Here is a 19,302-nt window from a genome sequence, read left to right as displayed (position 1 = left end):
GCATGGAACTATGCATGTCTGATTATTCTATAATACTGAAGGTGAATGTGCAATATACCACCTTATTAAACTCTTTATTCTCCAATTGACTTTCCAAACAGAAAGTTTGCAGTCCGATGAGGGTGGAGGAATCCAATGCAAAGATGCTGAGACTATTACTTGCGCATCAATGCGAGCATGTCAGGTTCATGCAAGCGTCAAAAGAAGAAACACCCCCCTCTATAAATCTATTGGTGGTGGACTCCAATGCTCTGCTCACGAGGCTGCAGTTCTATTTGGGAAGTTGGCAGCTCGAGTCAGAGGGGCTTTACTCACGCGACTCTGGAATTATGAACAGCGCTGGTCTGACCAGCATCCTGTTTTGAACATTATTCCCACTGATCTGAGACCATGGAGTTCGGAACCCGCATTTTCATCGCATTCCTCGTATCCCAGGTAGGAGTGAGTGGTTTCATTCCGTTTTGTTTAGGAATATCCTACCGCTTTAGCTGGTTCTTAGATTTATTTTGCGTTAATTTAGTGTCGGGAAAATTGTGAAATTAATTTGTGAGCGCATTCCACGTTTTTACACGTTTTTAAGCTGTTGCCCTGAGATAATAGCCTACTTAAAATGAATGCCTCGACAAGCAGAATAGCAATCCGTGTAATGTAATGTGTTATTTTTTATTTATATTTATTTCTCTATTTGTCAGAGTAACGATGTCTCTAATGTGTTGAACGTGTAACGTTAGACGTTTACTCCAGTCCGTTCGTGCATTCAGTGTAATGCACTGGATTCAGGTGGGTGCAAATCACGAACAAACTCAGTCTCAGATCGCATCTATATTCCGCTCAGCTCTGAAGTTGAGCGCTCCTTTGGCTCCCTTCATCAGGAGACATTCACACGACGGGCTGACTCACGGAGCCCTTCTCCATTCACGAAAGACAGCAAAGAATCCGTAAATGAGTGAACAAATAAACGATTCAAGATTAAAACAGAGCCTATCCAGTCATTTTAGATCGCTGAAACTAAATGATCCATAAACGAGTCATTTTATGGATCATGGATCATAAAAGAGTCGCTTTATTCACTTGAAACTAAATAAACGAGATCAAAAATAGTTAAAATAACCAAATACAGCAAGTGATTGGCCGTCTCTCTTTAATAGTTTATAACTTCAAAGAGATGAAATTAAATGAAACTGACATTCTGGTAAACAAAAAATTAGACATTAGTCATTAGGACAACACTTCAAACAGCTGAAATCAAGTAATGGAGCCAAACTCACGCATAACGAAGTAAATAGATTCAATTTAAGGTGGCAGATGAGTTTTGAAACATTAGAGCTGGATTTTACCTGGTTTAAGATGGTCATTAGCTGGATCAGGCTGGTTGACCATGTTGGACAGACAACAAACTACAGCTACATATAAGCTTGAAGTTGTCGAGCTTGCTATATGGACATTGTAGATCATTGTAAATCTTCTTTGCACCAACTAAGTACCATCTTTGAAAGTAGCGCGTTCCTTTAAAGCTTAGAGCCGCTGCTACTTTCAATCAACTGATGCTGTTAGGCTAATACTAATGGACAGTTAATATTGTCTTGTTCTTTGCATGTGCATTAGATTGTGAGTGGTAGTCAGTTGGGGTGAAGGAGACATTATGGCCGCCTCCTGCATTAAAAATGTTGATGGCTCATTTGTAAGCCACTGCTCAACAGTTAATTCCTTCTACAGAATAATGAACAACAAGTGTCGCGGTGGTGGTGGTTCCCAATCCTCTCACACATTAAATGCCATTCTTTTGAGAGAATATGATTTATAATGATCAAACACATTAAATTGTGGTTCTGAAATGGCCATTTGAAGATAATATGCATTTGATGTACGTTTTCGGTTAGGTAAATGTTATTATGGATTAGTTAGTAGTATGTAAGGTGATTTGTAACTTTGCATGCCCTCAGCATGTGATCCATGCATTATTCATCATTTAATTTAAATGTATCTTCTCTGTTGTTTATCACACGGAAAGCTCCAGGCTTTGTGCGCAGTTTAAATAAAGACCATTTATCCTTGAGAACTTTGAGAGACCTATCATTGTGCACTTATTATTAATACTTATTAGGCATTAGTCACATTTCAGCTTTTCTCAGGTGCTTCAGAGGGCTTACACTTTTATTGCTGTGAATCATCACAATGCTCTGAATCTTCAGGGACTCTGAACAGGTTACAGCACGTTCTTTTTAACAATCCATTGTAAGCAAGACGTTGTCTATGTTTGGCTCCCCTATGCAATAAACCACTTTAAATAGATAATATCCTCATACAATGCTCTATAGATGGTCGGCTCACCCTCACCATCTACATGGCCAGCAGTGTAAAATCCTTTTTTTTCCTCTCTGGCTCCGTGTGTGATCAAGTGAGAAGGATCTTATTTATAGTCGCACAGGTAGGGCGCCAAGTTTCCCTTGCGTATCGGAGTCTGTGAATTCCCCTCCTCTATAAATCCCTGTTTCCAAAATGGAACGTTAAGCAGTTGCGAGGTGCTGCAATGATTCAGAATAAGCGTGGCGTACCCGTGAGGTGCAGACATTTATCTTTTGCTCTCTTTTCCCCATTGCTTTTGTGTTTTATTTTATTTACTTATCTGTTTACCCAGTTTCCCCCAGCATGGCGTTAGAAAATAGAAAAAGAGAGCGAGAAATTGAAGGGAAAATAATTTCCCTCGCTTGCTGTAAGATTCCTAAGTGGTGAGGGTTCTTTGGAATGGAACATTCAGTCAAATATCTCAGGTAACAGATAAGTCAGGGCGGCCATTTAAAGTTTGGAGAGGGTGTTGTTCGTTCCAGGATGCACATATTAGCTTTAAATCTTGTATAGGCCACATTTAAAGGATTAGTTCACTTTCAAATATAAATTTCCTGATAATTTACTCACCCCCATCCAAGATGTTTATATCTTTCTTTCTTCAGTCGAAAATAAATTAAGGTTTTTGATAAAACATTCCAGGATTATTCTCCTCATAGTGGACTTAAATGGCTACCAAATGGTTGAAGGTCAAAATTAAAGTTTCAGTGCCGCTTCAAATGGCTTTACATGATACCAGATAAGGAATAAGGGTCTTATCTGGCAAAATGGTCGGTCATTTTCTAAAAAAAATTTAAATAATAATGTACTATGCTTTATATACAGAAATGCTCACCTTGCACTGCTCTAAGATACACATCCATGACTTCACGTAACACTTAATTACGTTAAAAAAAGGTCACGTGAGGTAGTAGGCAGAAGTACTGACTCAGTGTTTACAAGTACAAACCGACTCAATGTTTACAAGTACAAACGAGGAAGACTTAGTGAAATGGCGTTTACAAAAAAACTGAATATGTGTCATTGAACATACAACAACTTTTGAACAGTCCTCCTTCTCCACATATGTAAACACTGACTGAGTCAGTTCTTCCGCCAAGCGTTACCTTTTCAACGTAATTATGTGAAGTCGTAGACTTGCATTGCAGAGCAGTGCAAGGTGAGTATTTCTGTTTATAAAGCATATATACTTGTTTTCTTTTTTTTTTTGAAAATGACCCATCGTTTTGCTAGATAAGACCATTATTCCACGTCTTGTATCTTGTAGAGCCCTTTGAAGCGGCACTGAAACTGTAATTTTGACCTTCAACTGTTTGGTAGCCGTTGAAGTTCACTATAAGGATAATAATCCTGAAATGTTTTAATCAAAAACTTTTATTTCTTTTCAACTGAAGAAAGAAAGATGTAAACATCTTGGATGACGTGGGTCAGTAAATTCAAATTTTAATTCGAAGGTGAACTAATGTTTTAATGCTTTTGAATTGCTATTTGCATTACTTTCCCCTTTGATGACCTTGTGGCGCGACATGGACAGTGTGCATTTGATGACTTCGCTGCCACTTATGTGTTCCTCCTGTGATTCATCAGTCTTAATGAGAGAAAGAGGCGCTGCTTTAGGCTGGTGTCATTTCTATTTATTGCAAGGGTAACAGGTGCACATCGCTTCAGCCAGGGCATAACGAACAAGCACACACACACACACACACACACACACACACACACACACACACACACACACACACACACACACACACACACAGACACACACACACACACACACACACACACACACACACACACTCACTCACACAATCACACTTTCCCTTAAGTCCCAAAGCCTAAAGGCAGCCATGCAGAAGGGCCGGCTTCAGCTGTGTCCACACTCTGTGTCTAGGGTGCTCATCACTAGCTACAGAGTGCATGTGTATATAGCATCCCTTCTTATAAATGTTGAGGTGAGGTAGGAATTTGCGTTTTAATGTTTAAAATCCAAAGCACCCTAAATATTTAAGCGTTTTCCTTTTAACCTACTCTGTTGAGATCATTCACTTTACATTAGCATTACTTTAAATGCATTATGCTACATTTTCATCAGTTGCATGGTTTCCTCACCAAGGAGGTCTATAAATTATGTTGGAAGGTTTAGATCTTAGTTATATAGATTTGATTTGCTGTAACATTAAAAATTAGTCTCACCTTATTCACCTAAGTTTCACCTTAGTTTCAGTCTTATTAACTAAACTATTAAAATCATTTTTTTAATTGAAATAAGGATGACAAAATAGAGTATAAACTATGAAAAATGTAAAAAGTAATAAAAAGATGAAAAATGAATAAATGACAAAAGCACAGATTAAAATAAAAACTGTAAATGTAAAATCTAATAATATAATAGTATTTAAATAATACTAAAGCTAGAAATGAAATTAAAACAAAACAAAATGAAAACAAAAACAAACTGACAAAAGCACACATTTTAAATGTAAAATGAAACTATATACATAAAAACTAATTTAAAATATTAATAAATACCATAATAGTATTTAAATAATAGTAAAATAACACAGTCTGGGATGCAACAATGTTACAATTCTGGCCAATACCAATAAGCTGGTAATTATCTATGTAAAATATATAAAGTTATGGGCAAATAACCAATAAATAGCCAATATGAAATTTCTATACAGTCTTGTCTAAAAAAAAAAAAAAAAGAAAATGTAAAAAAAATTAAATCAATCTTTGGAAATTCAGGTGTAACAATATAATAATGTAAGGTATGGAAAATGGATATTTGAAAAAAAAAAAAAAAAGATCAGTATGCTTGCAGAATTGGTGTAGTAACTGCATCCACCAGCAGGGACGAACTGCTGATACTAACTTAGGAAAAGACAGAAATTGGAGGTCTGGTTTGTATTTAACCTTGCAGATGGACTGTACTGTGGCTCGTGCTTTCATCTTTGAAGTGTGCCATTAGGAGGAAGCTTGTCTTACCATTGCAGAAATCTTGATTAATTTGCGCACTAGCTGTTGAGCACAATACTGTAAATGAAGGTCTGGTAATGATGGAGATAATGAGAGCACCCAGTCATTAGCACTGTAGTGGATCTGAATGGTTTGCTCCCTGTGTCGACCCTCCTTTGTGCTCTCTACCAAGGTCGCTGCTTTTGCTGCATAGGTTAGATTTGATTTTGCCTTATTTGTGCAACTCCTTCACGGCTGATATGTTGTGCGTTATAGCTGTTGGTGAAAAAATCTGTGGAGTTGCTGAAGCCAAAATGCTAGGGCAATGTAAAGAGATATCAGAGCAGAAAGATTTCTGGGCCGTAACAGCAGGAAGTTAGAATAACTAACTACTATGACTGTAAAAGTTTAGAAGATGATCAAAAATAATTGCTCACATACCGACAGATAAATACTGTACACACAGTCATTCTCATGTCTCCTTTCCAAATGGCTACTAAATAATTGTAAATGTTTTATGAACTGGCTTATTATTTGTAAAAATGTGATATTACCAAGTGATATTTTTACAGTTTGCACTGTAAAATTCTTCAACTTTACCTCCTTTCTTGCCATTTTTGTTGCATTTCATACTGTTTTTGCATCTCTGCAATCAAACATGGCAGTGTTACATGCCATATGTCAGGTTTGATATCAGATGTCCATCAAATGTCATTAGATCCTGTTTGTCTCTTGGCCAAATGTCATCTTGCGGTACCATATTTCATGCTACAGTGGAGACTTGTAATTTCATACATGTATCATTTGAATTATTTTATGAATTATTCACTCTTAGAAAAAAGAAAGAAAGCTTTCGTTGGGGTGGTAGACAAGGTTGAAATGCCCCCAAACACATCTTTTTACCATTTTTAACCCTGAATGGTACATATTTGTATCTTTAGAAAGGGTAGTGCCCCAGTGACCAGAATATTCTTCAAAGTCTCCATTTTTATGTTTTGTGTCAACAGAGTGAAAGTAACAGATTTGTACCAGCATGAGGGCGAATAAATGATGACACAATTTTCATTTTTGGCTGAACTATCCATTTTTGAGATAGAAGCAAAGATGGAGATAAAAGACAATGATATGTCCCAGAGCTGCTCGCTCATTTTAACCACCAAGATCATATCAGAAATACCAACTCATTATACTGAATATAACTGATTTAGAGACATTGACATCAGGGGAGAATGAAAGCTCACTTGTGTTCAAGTTTGCTCCGTTTTTTAGTGCAAGAGTTGCATTAGCGTCCCCAAGCGTTGATTTAGCAGAAAGAGATCTCACATTGTCAGTCCTATCGTTTCACAACTCTCTATCCATCCCTAGCGCCCTTCTTTCTCTTTTTCCGTGTCTATCTCCTCTCTGTTTGCATAGATCATCCCTCCGTCAGGCAGATAATTGCAAGGAGAGCCTCAAAAGCCTGGATCTTCTAATCCACTTCTCATACACACTGTGTGGCATGCCAGGCCTGCGAAATGTCCCTGGACCGCCTCGTCCTTCTGAGAGAAGTGGAAATTTTATATAATATTCCTCTATTTGCATATTGATTCATAGTCAGTTACTGCTGGAGTCTTTTCTTTCAGAATATCTAAAACCGCCCAGACGGCCTAGCCTGCATTCACCAATCCAAATATAATTGCAGTGACTCATGCTGTAAACACGGACGGCTTTATCTGTGACACTGGATATTCCGACTCACTAGTTGGAAGCAGTAATTAATTGAATGGTATCCGTGTGGCGTTTGTCTGACTCTGTGCGTTTGTTGTGCACAGTGACCTGTGGAGCCGGAGGCAATATGGGGATTTGTATCGGAGACATTCACACGTACACAGATTTCACAGCCAAATGTCACGGTAAACATGATACGTGTTTATCTGTCGATGCTCACCATTCCTTGTATAATAAAGGAGACCAAGAGAATGGTAATGGTATGAAATAATGGCAGAGTAACAGAAAAGTGTTCTCCAGTGTATGTGTGTGCGTGCGCATGTTGCTTTTAGAAAGATGCATGTTGTTGGGTATGATTGATGACAGGAACAGAGATAAATGGAAGGCAGGGATCTGATTTGTGATAAGAAGACAGGATGTGCCCTGCAGTCTTGGCCACCGCTGTTCTGATCTTTCCGTCTTTCAGAGTTCAAGCTCCGTTTCATCCCTGTGTTAAGACCAAATTTAACCTGTGAAATTCTTAAAAATATTCTTATTTATGCAGATAAATGTAGATCTCATGGTACAAAATTGAAAATATTAGGTGAAAAATGTTTTTCAGACAAGAAAAGTAATGACAATGATTTCTTTGATATTTCCATAGTAAATAGATAACCTATGCTCTGCTGTAAAATATATTATATTTAACTTAATTAAATACTTTTCATTAACGCTGCAGTCCATAAGTTTTTCCATATATTTTGAACACAAAAAAGTTACAGACTGCAGCTTTAACGCAAGAACAAAGTTGTAGTTATGCCTAAATTTAGTACTGTTCAAAAGGGTCAGTAAGGTGTACGTGTCTAAATTAATATATTTATTCAGGAAAGAAACACAAACTTGATTAAAAATGATGTAAAGACATTAATAATGCTACAAAATATATATTAATAAATGCTGCTCTTTTGAACTTTCTTCATCAAAGAACCCCCCCCCCCCAAAATGTACCACGGTTTCCACAAAAATATTAAGCAGCACGACTGTTTTCAGCATAATAATGCATAATAATGCTAATAATAATAAATGATTTCTGAAGGATCATGTGACACTGAAAACTGGAGTAATGATGCTGAAAATTTTGCTCTAAATCTTACCGGCCACAAATTGTATTATATTATTATTATTTTAAATGTTATTGTATACTTTATATTGTTGACCCAGTTCACAAATCGATTAGAATAAATGATTAATTAATTAAAATTATTCTTAATTTTATCAAGTATATTTTAGATTTTTTCTTTGTGGAGACACGTAACGTTGACATTAGTGAGGTCAGTTAGTTTGGATTTAGCTTTCAGGTATTATTATTATTTTTTTTTTACCAGTATTGTTTTTATTAGCATGCTAGTAGCATGTTTTGCTTTAGCTGTTAGACTTTTTGCAGCATAAAACCCTCTCAAAAACCATCTCTTCAAATTTATCCACCTCAAAGCACTACCACTCTGGTCGGTTTGTTGCATTTTGTACAGTTTTTGCAGCTTGTACTGTTTAAACAGCTTGTAAAGCTAAAAATAGTCTTACTTTTAAAATAACAACTACAGGCCGCTGATTTCTATTCCATTCAATTGCACTCCACCAGAGCCGGATTATCCATAAGGGCACTTGGGCCAGTGCCCAGGGGCACCAACCATTCACAACAACTAGGGGGGCACCCCATGACACAAGTTTTAAAAATATTTTTCGTAAATTGTTTTATTATTAACTTGAAATTCTTGAAAGACCATACATAACTCGTTTATGAACACTAACTTAACAATAATAATAATAATAATAAATTATAAATAAATAAAGATTACATGACCACTATCAGTCCCCCCTTCTGTCCCCAATCTGTCAGAGTTGAGTTAGTCCAGAACAAATATGCGCAAATGTGTTATTTTTTTTTGACAGACGTCAATTGAGTGGTTTTGCAAAAAGAAATAGAAAGTCTTAATATGGCCCTGACTCCACTTAGCCCAACGTGTCTTATATAAACCTCCAATTGGGGTCAGGTGAACCCAAAACCAAGACTAATTATTCAGATCTTTTTTAAGAACAATTAATCGACTAGTCATTTAAGTTCCCACTGACTAGTCAATTTGGAAAATATGCCGTTTTACACATCCTCATAACCCCTTAAAAATCTGTTTAATAAAAGTCATCCCCATCTAAAATTATGGATTGCTTTCCTCCTCATATAATCTAATTGGACGGTGATATTGAATGCTTTGATCTTTTTCATTTTGGTCATTGCTGTTTTTGCATTGACTGCGGAAGATCAAATCAGGCAACTAAACCCTACCTTGACTGTAATCCTTTATTTTTCTTCTTTTGCATTGATCTCCTCCCTATATGACTCACACATACTTGAAGGGGAGCCTGAACCTCAGCTGGGCTGTGACTAACACCTTTCTCCCTTCTCTAGAGCCGTGTATCAGCCAGGACTTAGGTAAATGGCAGAGACGTGAAGGGACATCAGGTTCCACAGCTCTCTCCATTCCCTCTTTGCCGCGCTTATTTCCATAGTGTGGCTCGCTCTGTTTTCTTTAATTTGCCATGATTCACAGCAGATCGCCTCGGCTAAGTGCCACATCTGAAGGAGGGCAAATCAATCTCTGCCTAGCAATCTCCTCACCTAACCCCCACTCTCAACACCCGTAGTACTCACTCCCACCGTATAGATGGCGATATAGTGCCAGCAATTCTGAAGGGACACTGCCTGTCACACCCAAAAAAAAACAACAACAGGTGAGCATAAGCTCCTCGAGTGAGTGAGTTTGTTTGCCAGAGTTCTGTAATGTAAAGAATGTTGATTAAGCAATGTATTTGTTTTGAAGAAAATCAGCAGGTGTTCAGTGCAGCACAGAGTTACTGTAGAATAGACTTTTGGATTTATTGTACTTGATGGAGCCGTTAAGTAAGAAGAATGAGCTTTTTTTTCAAGGTCTTGCTTTTCTTCTGAGGGCTAAGGTTCAACCTGCTCGATGTAAATGCAATCAATGCTTCATTGTTGAGTTTTCTTTTTTCTTCTTTACTTTGGAACAGAATAGTGTGCAGGATAGAACAGAATAGAGTTGATCAACAACATACCCGTGGGAATTTAGTCAACTCTTTAGCTTTATTTGTTATTTGTTCAGCACAGCAAGTCAAGTGTATTTAGTCTCACATTTGTTCTTAAAACCTTTACATTTTGCTAACTGTTCAGTCTCATATATACGAAGTCATAACTATATATATATATATATATATATATATATATATATATATATTTTTTTTTTTTTTTGGTAAAAATAAAAAGGTTAAAAACTTTGAGCACAGAAGCATGCTTAGTTTAGCGATGTATGCAAATCTGCAAATACATTAGCAGTGAAAAGGAGAAGAAATGTTTCAGGGACATAACTGGAGAGAATGAAACACCCTACACTGTATTCTGAGCTCTAAGCTCCTATTTCATAAAGACCCAACCTCCTTTGAAGCATTTCTAAGAAAAGAAGACAAATCCTCTATCTTGAGCAACCTTTTCTGCTCCATGATGAAAACTGGCATGTTGCTGATGTGGCAGGGTTCGTTTGTCGATTAGTGTATCAAAAATGTCTGTGTTTAAGTGTCTTTGCAAGGCTATTTTTGGGAAAGGCTGCTGTTGTTGTGGATGGTTGAAAGGGAACACACGGACACTTACAAATGTGCATTTCTGTAGTCGGGTGTCAGGCGAATTGGCCCTCATCCGCTTAACCTGTCACCCAAATGAACACGCAGCATGGTGCAGTGTCTTTCTCTGTGCATCGGTCTCTTTCTGTCTTCAACCCAGTCACACAAAGTCCCAGAGGCACAGATTAGTTTCTGCGAAGGCTTTATAATCAGAAATTTTAAAAGGCTGACAGCGATGTGAAGGCCTTATTAGACCTTGAAATAAAGTAGAATTGATGTACTTTTAATAAAGTATTAAATTAAGGACTATGCATACTTTAGAAACATCTCTCTGTTTTTACTGACGGGTAAACAAGTGACAAGAACAAAGAATCCTTTGTTTGCACTTGATGAATCAGACATCGTTACTGAAGTGCAAATTAAGATTGTCTGAACTTCATACATTTCTAGTGTGGAAAACAAATGTTCCTATTAAAAGGAAGCTGAGATCTTTAATGGCAATTTGCTTTAATGTTAATGTGTGCATACTATAATTTTTTTTAAATCCAATGCATACAGAGATCCATTGAAGCTATGTTTCACTAGGAGTCTTGTTACTTGTACCATTGATTTTTTGTTTTTGTTTTGTTATTTAATAATGTACCATATATTGAAGTGATTTTTTTTTTCAAGATTATATTTTCTTTGTACACTAGAGTACATTGTGTATAGTATAAACTTATGAAAGCAATCTGGGCTATATTGTACTATGAAAAAAAAAAAATCCTCACCGGGACTAAAATTTTGCTCTTACAATGTCAAGAATTTGAGGTTTTACTATCCTTGTGGGGGATTTGATCTCTACAGGGAATTCTTGGACAATGCACAAATAGATATTAGTCCATATTTTATCATTTATGAAGTGACATCTGGGCTTCTATCTTCAAAATGCATGCTGAACACATGTATTTGCAGTGTACAATATTTGACATTTGTTTTTCAGATTATCCTCACTGTTTCCCTGTAGACTCACATGTGATTATGGTTTAAGCAAGCCCATCTGCAAAGTTTAGATTGTGTAGGTGGGATTCCTGAAAATATGCATTGCATTAGATTTGGTTTTCATTAGAATTTCATGTCCTGGCTGTCATATCCTACACGCTTTGCTGGACGCAATTTTACGCTCCTTTGGACCCACATGGAAAGGCTGATCCCCACCCTGCTTTTTGCCAGCTATCATACTGCCCATGCGTCATAAGAGCTGGACGGTGAGAAGCATCTCTTTATCTAGCTCCGGGGATACGAATGGCACGTGTCATGGCCTCTGTCAGTTTAAGACTCACAGAGTACACAAACCATCAATTTACCCAAGCGTCCAAGATTGTTTATCCTTCTGCGTTTTGACTGAATCAATGGTAGATAATTTGGCATGTCATGATGCTAATAGAATACAGGACGGACAGGGAACAAAATATTACCCTCACCCAATTCTCATTGAAATGCCACAGGGTCCTATTGGAGTAGCAAGGCAAATACAGGCTGATTGTCAGACAGAGTAAAAGTTAGCCTTCATAGCACATCTTCGAACAATGATATCGGTAGCTAATTTAGCCTTGCGCAGATGGATGTGTGAATTCTTGTGTAGCCGGCAATTAAACTTTGCCAGGTTGTAACAGCAATGCTCACATTCCGATTTTCCATATTTAATTGATGGAGCGAACACATTCACCGTATGCTTCATGAACATAAGCTTCTGTCATCTCAATTTTGCATTAATCTCTTCCGATTAAACCTTGTTTTGCATTCTTTTGTCTTTGAGAGACTGTACCAATCTGCAGAATTTTGCATTAATGACAGACATTCCCCTCTGAGCCATCATACACTACTGACACCCATTCGGCATGTAAAAAGTGAGGAAAGAATTACAGACACTTGGTCTAAATCTGAATCTGCTCCGTGAACATTTAGTCTTTTACCAAATGAAGTATCTGGGGGTGGCACAGCTGTTGTACCACCCACCGAATGGGTCTGGTGGTTTTTTTTGGCTGCAGGGCTGATGGGCACATGGTAATTGTGTCCTGAAGTGACCGAGTTATGACACAGCTGTCGCAGTATGCCTTTTTAAAGAATTGAGATTGTGCCAGTTGTATTTCCAGCCATCATCGTACGCCCTGTTGTTTGTGTCCCTCAGCTCCCTGTTGAGGTTAACATGCAGAGTCTTCGTGTGGGTAAATTTGGGCATGTGTTCGTAGCACTTTCATCTGCTGGCTGTATTTTTGGTATCTCTTAATGAATTTGGATAAAGCTGAACAACTGCAGAAGCACTTGTAAGTGTAATTAGAAATCAGTAATAATGAGAGACATATTGTATGCCATGGCTGTTATTACTAAGTATTATTTGGGACATTAGACAGGATATGACATTTAAAAATTGAGAAGGGAGATGCATTGTTAAAGGTGAAGTGTGTAATTTTTGCACCACTAGTTGCACCAATAAATTATTGTTTCCTAAAAGGTTTCCCAAAATTGCCAACCGCATTTCCAGTTTTCAACCCAAATCTTTCATTAAGTCAAATAGTTTGGCCCAGCCTAAACTCACGCCATTGGTTGAGCCTGAATTTGACTTGTTTAATATACACGAGGACCTGTTCTTTGGTCCAATGAAATGTCAGAAAAGGCAGGGCTATCTGGTGTGACTCTTTTAGTTGTTTCTCTCTGTAAATTCAGGTATTTCAGTGTAACATATTACACATTTACCTTGAGGTATCGATGTCAATGTCATTTTAGTATTATTTATATACTATTGTAGTATTTATTAATAAACGAAAAATTTGACAACAATTTTTTAACAACACTGATCACTTTGTTGCATGTCTCCAAATCTGGCATCCGTTTTTAATTGGCTTGTGTGATAAATGTGTTTTTAGAAAAGTATTTTGCCCAGTTGCTTTGGACTGGGGCTAGACCAAGTTGTTGCTCATGGCATCCATAGTCTCCTAATTGCAGACGATACATTTTGGAGCCACTTTAGCCAATGTGGCTTAATGCAGCAGAAACAATAGCCATTTAACATGTCCAGGGTGAAAGATTCTCTAGATGTCTGTGGATGTTATTTTTAGGCTTGTGTGAACAGTGTCTATGACTGTGCCTTCTCCGTGGCCATTAATCCCTCGCTCCTGCATCTGACAGAATGAAGAAAGTTGCGTTATTTTCTTAATGACCTGTTTACTCAGCTGTGTTTACATGAAGCTGATAGGTCACGTTCCTGTGTATTTTTGTTAAACGCCTCTGGAGTCACAGAAACCTGGCTCCGAAAAAATTCTTTGGATTTGCAATCATTCCTGCATACCTCAACATTTACCGCTGGTGCAGAAAAAGATTTAGAACAAAGATTTTGGTAAAAACAGATAATCATTTCATGAAGTACTTTGTAGAAATTATTTATTAACTATTGTATTACATATTTCTTTGTATTTAATCATTTTAATAAATTTAATTAAATATATTTACTGTACCATACAATGCCTGGTACTCCAAAAAATACCATAGTTTTGCCATAGTATATGCTCAAAAACACCTTGGTATTACTGTGGACTTTCCCAAGTGTAAAATAAACTGACAGAGAATTAAAAGAATGGACAAAAAAGAGAAGCAAGAAAAAAAGACAGAGGTTATACAGAGGCAATATTTCTCCTGTATGACCGCCTGCAGGTGATATTCGAAAGGCTTGATTGGGGGAAGGTGAATTGTGGCTCTGCAATGGTTCCTGACAGGCACATCTCTCAGCTACAGATTTACTTACCATCTTACCTATGCAGGGTGGAAGACAATCCGGTGGAGCAAATGAATATTTATGTCACAGACGATGGGATGGCTATTACGTGGGTATTCTGGATTTTCTCTAACTGTTTGGAAGTTGAAGTAAGAGCTAGAGGGGAAAAGAAATAACCTGACCACTCCTTCATTTTTCCTTTCTTTTTCTGAAGTTGGAGAAAGGTCATTTATACATGCTGCCCAGAGGTAAACATACAAGTGACAGTATTGAAATAAATCCATGTGCAACTCTTTACCTGAGAACAAAAATGCAGCAGCAATTGGGGACATTTTGACTTCTGACTGGAACCTTGTCACACAAAAAGTGTTTAAATAAAAGAGAAATGGCTATAGTCATAAAGAACTTAAAAAAATATTGGAAAATGGATCACTGATGGCTCACCAATGGGTCTTCTGCAGTGAATGGGTGCTGTCAGCACTCAATAAGAGTCCAAACAGTTGATGTTACTTCATAATCCAGATTTCTCCAAATCTGTAACAGTGAAGGGTCAAACTACTCTACATCTTGAAGAATGGCCTTGGATTTTGTCTGATTTCCACCTTTTACAGATTACATTTCTTCCTCCAAGTAATTTACCACGCTATCTACTTCATTGTTGTGTTAGCAGAGATAATTCCAGCAAAGATTTGCTATAGCCACATAGCAAAGGTGTTTCTGGGAAGGCATCCAAAGCTCAAATGAGATCTACAGTCCACTCATCATTATAGTATAGTAATAAGGCTTCCACATTGATTATTTTTATTCACCTTTATTCATGCTTTCCATCCATATTTGACCACATAAGCTGTGAGGAAATGATGCTGATGCTGTGTTGGATCTCAGAACCCAGTGCATTTGTTTTCAAAGAGAGAGCTACATTTTGTCAATAATGCTTTTTTTCCCTCAGGCTTGCAGTTGATTTTTTTTTTTTTTTTGGTTTTATGTTTGACCAACAAGACAGAGATGAAGTTGGAAGGATCTATTTATTTCCAGAGGAGTGTTAGCAGTGTTGGACTGCTAAATCCATTTTTTAAACTCAGATTTAGTATCAGGACTGGGAAAAGTCAGAATTCATCCATCAAAACTGGCATACAAGGCCTGAAACACAACCCTGCATTTTATTGGAAGATTTTAGATGTTTTCTGATATCTTCCCCTCATTTATAATTTATATATTTTTTAAATAAATGGATGTCATATAAAATCTTTCAAATCAATGCTAGCCATAGTTTAAGATTATCAGCCTCAATTTGCACTGATATGACTGAATCTGTTACTTTGAATTACAAGTAAGAATGATTGATTATGAAAGGGACAACCATACAATTAATATAATGTGCTTTATTTCTTGTGCTTTAACCAGTCTCACAGGTGACAGGAGTGGCTATACCTAATGCATTTTTAGTAGAATGCAAATTCGATGCATCACGTTAGGCTAACTGAAATGGATTAGCTGCTAATCCAATGGTGTCTTCTGTGCATAGGAATGGAATTTAAATTCACAGATTGAGACAGCACCTCTCACTGTCGTCTTTTTTAAATGTTTCTGAGAAGGGAGATTAAAGAAAAAAATACGCTGCTGTTTGATGTTCCGCTCTCATTATTGTTTTCTGCTGTGGTTTTTATCACAACAACAGGAGCACATGGCTAATAGTCAGCTCTGCCACAGGGAATAACAAATCACACTTGTGTTTGAGTTGGTGCGTAGCTGCATAAAGACTCAGTATTTGACCAGTTCCGGTGCTGTTAGAAGTATGGAGGACCAATCCTGCAGAAATTTATATTAAATAAATAAATATATAGATAAATAAATGTAATAAAAGGAAAATAATAAATAAATGATGTGATAAAAACAAAAATAATTCATTTGAAATAAAATGTAATCCTGAATTATATTTTAAATGACTTTTTTTCCTTTATATATTTATTTTACAGTAATTTTTATTCTTTTCAACATTTATTTACTTATACTTTCATTCATTTTTTTATATTTAATTAATTTATTTTTAAATGAATTTTATTCATGCATTTATTTATTTATTTTATGTATTTATTGCCACGTGTTTTTATTTCCAAATGTATTTATTCATTTATTTCTTTTTACTTTTCCATGTGCAACATGGAAATGAGGGAGGATGTCCTTGTGGATTGCTGATGAATCATTGGTTGAGAGCTCACGCAGAAGCCTCTGTTTAAACTAAGATCGGAGTTTGAGAGTTGGATGTTCCAGATCGAATGGAGAGATCCAATATATTTTCACAGATTCCCATTTATTATGTTGAATTATTTAATAGCGACTGAATTCAATGGTCTAGGTTGATGACGCCTCTAGACACACTCTGTGGAAGTTTTTACGGCATGTGTTCATTTTGTAATTACAGACAAGATCTTCTCTCCCAAAAACATTGTGAGCACAAGTTTATCGTAAACCAGTTATACCTAAGGTCTCTACAGTCTACTCAGACTCAAAATGCTTTTTGGAAACGCGACCCACTGGCATAAAGTTGGCTTGTCGTCTAGTGCAAAACCAACTTTATGCCAGTGGATCGCATTTCCAAAAAGCATAGTGAGCCTGAGTAGACTGGAGACATTTAGTGCAACTTGTTTTATAATAACCTTATGCCCACAATGTTTTTGGGAGTCTTTTCTCTGTGATTACAAACTGAAGACAAGACTTCGAAACCTCCACCGAGTGTCTAGAGGTGTCGTACAAACTCATCGACAATGTTGGTTCTGGGCTTAATGATGTAACTATGAGAATAAGTAAATTAAATTAAAATTAAATTAAACTTTTAAATTTATGCATTTAGCAGACACTTTTATCCAAAGCAACTTACACTGCATTCAGGCTATCAATTTTTACCTATCATGTGTTCCCGGGGAATCAAACCCCCAACCTTGCGCTTGATAGCGCAATGCTCTACCAATTGAGCTACAGGAACACTGAACTCAGTAACTGAATTCAGTCGCTATAAAATAATTAGAAATAATAATGTGACTCTGTGAAAATATATTGGATCTCTCCAGCTGATCTGGCACAACAATAGACTAAAATACGGGCACAACACACTCCCAAATCGGATGCTTCTGCATGAGCTCTCAACCAATGATTCACCAGCGATCCACAAGGACCGCCTCCCTCATTTCCATGTTGCACACGGAAAAGTAAAAAGAAATAAATTAATACATAAATCTGAAAATAAATACATGTGGGAATATATGTATGGAAATACATATAATAAATAAATAAATGCATGATTTTTATTTAAATAAATAAATAAATCAATTACATATAAAAATGAACGAAAGTATAAGTAAATAAAAGTTAAAAAGAACAAAAATAAATGTAAAATAAATACATAAAGTAAAAAAGTAATTTAAAATATAAATTCAGGATTAAATTTTATTACAAATGAACTACTTTTGTTTTTTATCAAATCATTTATTTATTTATTTATTTTCCTTTTATTACATATATATATATATATATATATATATATATATATTCATTTATTTATTTTTAATTTCTGCAAGTTTGGTCGTCCATATAGAAGGGCCTTCGTGCTTTAAAGATGCAGGAGTCTTGGCTGAGAGAGAGATGTGCATTGGTTGGGTTACTGCCAAGAAAACTCTTAGATGTTTATATTTATAGAAATCACACTGACTGACTGAAATTAATAGAAGAAATGTGAGGGAATTACTGCTATACAATAAAAATGATATGGGTTGTTAACATTTGGGAACATTTAAATAATAACAATATTATTATTAATACATTTATGTTTTTGTTTGTAAGTATGAGTGAAATCAATTTTTGGGTGACCTATGTGCATGTTGCAACCAAACGCCTATGAATTATGCTTGAGATGATAAAATGTTGCCAACAAGTTCATGTTTGGAGGTTAGAGATCCAGTAGTATTCACTTGCATTTTTCTTTATAGCTTTTAGGAGTGTCTGTTAACTGGGAAAAAGGTGCTTGATGGATCAGTCAGAGAAATTCCAAAGGGACCCAGTTCAGCACCCTGTGGCACACCTTCAAATGCTTGTGTCTGGAAAAAGACAAGACAGCGCAAACACATCCAAAAGAAATCCTGGTGTTTGTAAGCAGGAAGACAGCAGGGGCAGAGAGACAGATAGGCAGGGTCTCTGAGGTTTGATGAGACTTCTGGCCGCTGGGAAAGAGCAACGAAATTCCACAGAGAAATGGTTACCCTTCTATCCCAGAGAAGAGGTCAGGTACGGTGAGTCTTGTGTGTGTACTTGTTAGGGAAAACAGAAAGAGAGTGTGTTAGGCCAGTTTGAAAGGATGCTCCAAGGGGATTGCTGATTAGACTGTAAGAGAGTCTGGAGTGCGTCTGGGTTTTAGCGTCTCTGTGCAGCCAAGTTTGAGCTCCAGTCCCTTGAGTCCCATATTTGGTGGCGAGTCGAATATAAACCAACAACACTTAGCCTCTTCATGGACACTTACTGTAATGTGTGTCACATTGTAGCAAAGCTGTAGACTGGCGAGTCTTTGATTGTAAGAAGAGAATGTGAGCGGAGTAGACAGCAAATGAAGATTGCAGCTGTTGAAGACTCTTCAGAAAGGTGACTTTTCATGGATATAATCTCATGATTTTCCAGTAAGCTGTGGAAGAAAACCCATATTAAGCAATAAAAACATATATCTATATGAATAAAAGAGTGTCTTATGAAAATGATACTGCAAGCAGTAACCAAGGTGATGTGTATGTCTTTGGCATATAAATTATGATGGAAGACTTTCCCTTGAGCTTTTTGCATCCTTCTTTCATGGGGTCAAAATAAATTCTCAGATGTATTGCCACACT

General features: G+C 36.7%; 1 protein-coding gene across 2 annotated transcripts in view; it reads left to right on the top strand.

Annotated features, from left to right (window-relative positions):
* Positions 1–266: 266 nt before the first annotated feature.
* The window catches only part of LOC132101633 (cadherin-13-like), a 352,587-nt gene continuing 333,551 nt past the window's right edge, over positions 267–19,302 (top strand). The window contains exon 1 of one of the 2 annotated variants that reach the window (XM_059506718.1): positions 267–435. In XM_059506718.1, coding sequence (XP_059362701.1) covers positions 391–435 — 45 coding nt within the window. In that variant the 5' untranslated portion in view covers positions 267–390. The remainder of the gene's footprint in view (positions 436–19,302) is intronic. The other variant, XM_059506717.1, reaches the window with a different exon arrangement.

The sequence above is a fragment of the Carassius carassius genome, chromosome 23 (genome assembly GCF_963082965.1).
Source record: "Carassius carassius chromosome 23, fCarCar2.1, whole genome shotgun sequence".
Lineage (NCBI taxonomy): Eukaryota > Metazoa > Chordata > Actinopteri > Cypriniformes > Cyprinidae > Carassius > Carassius carassius.
This window is presented reverse-complemented; position numbering and strand designations above follow the sequence as displayed.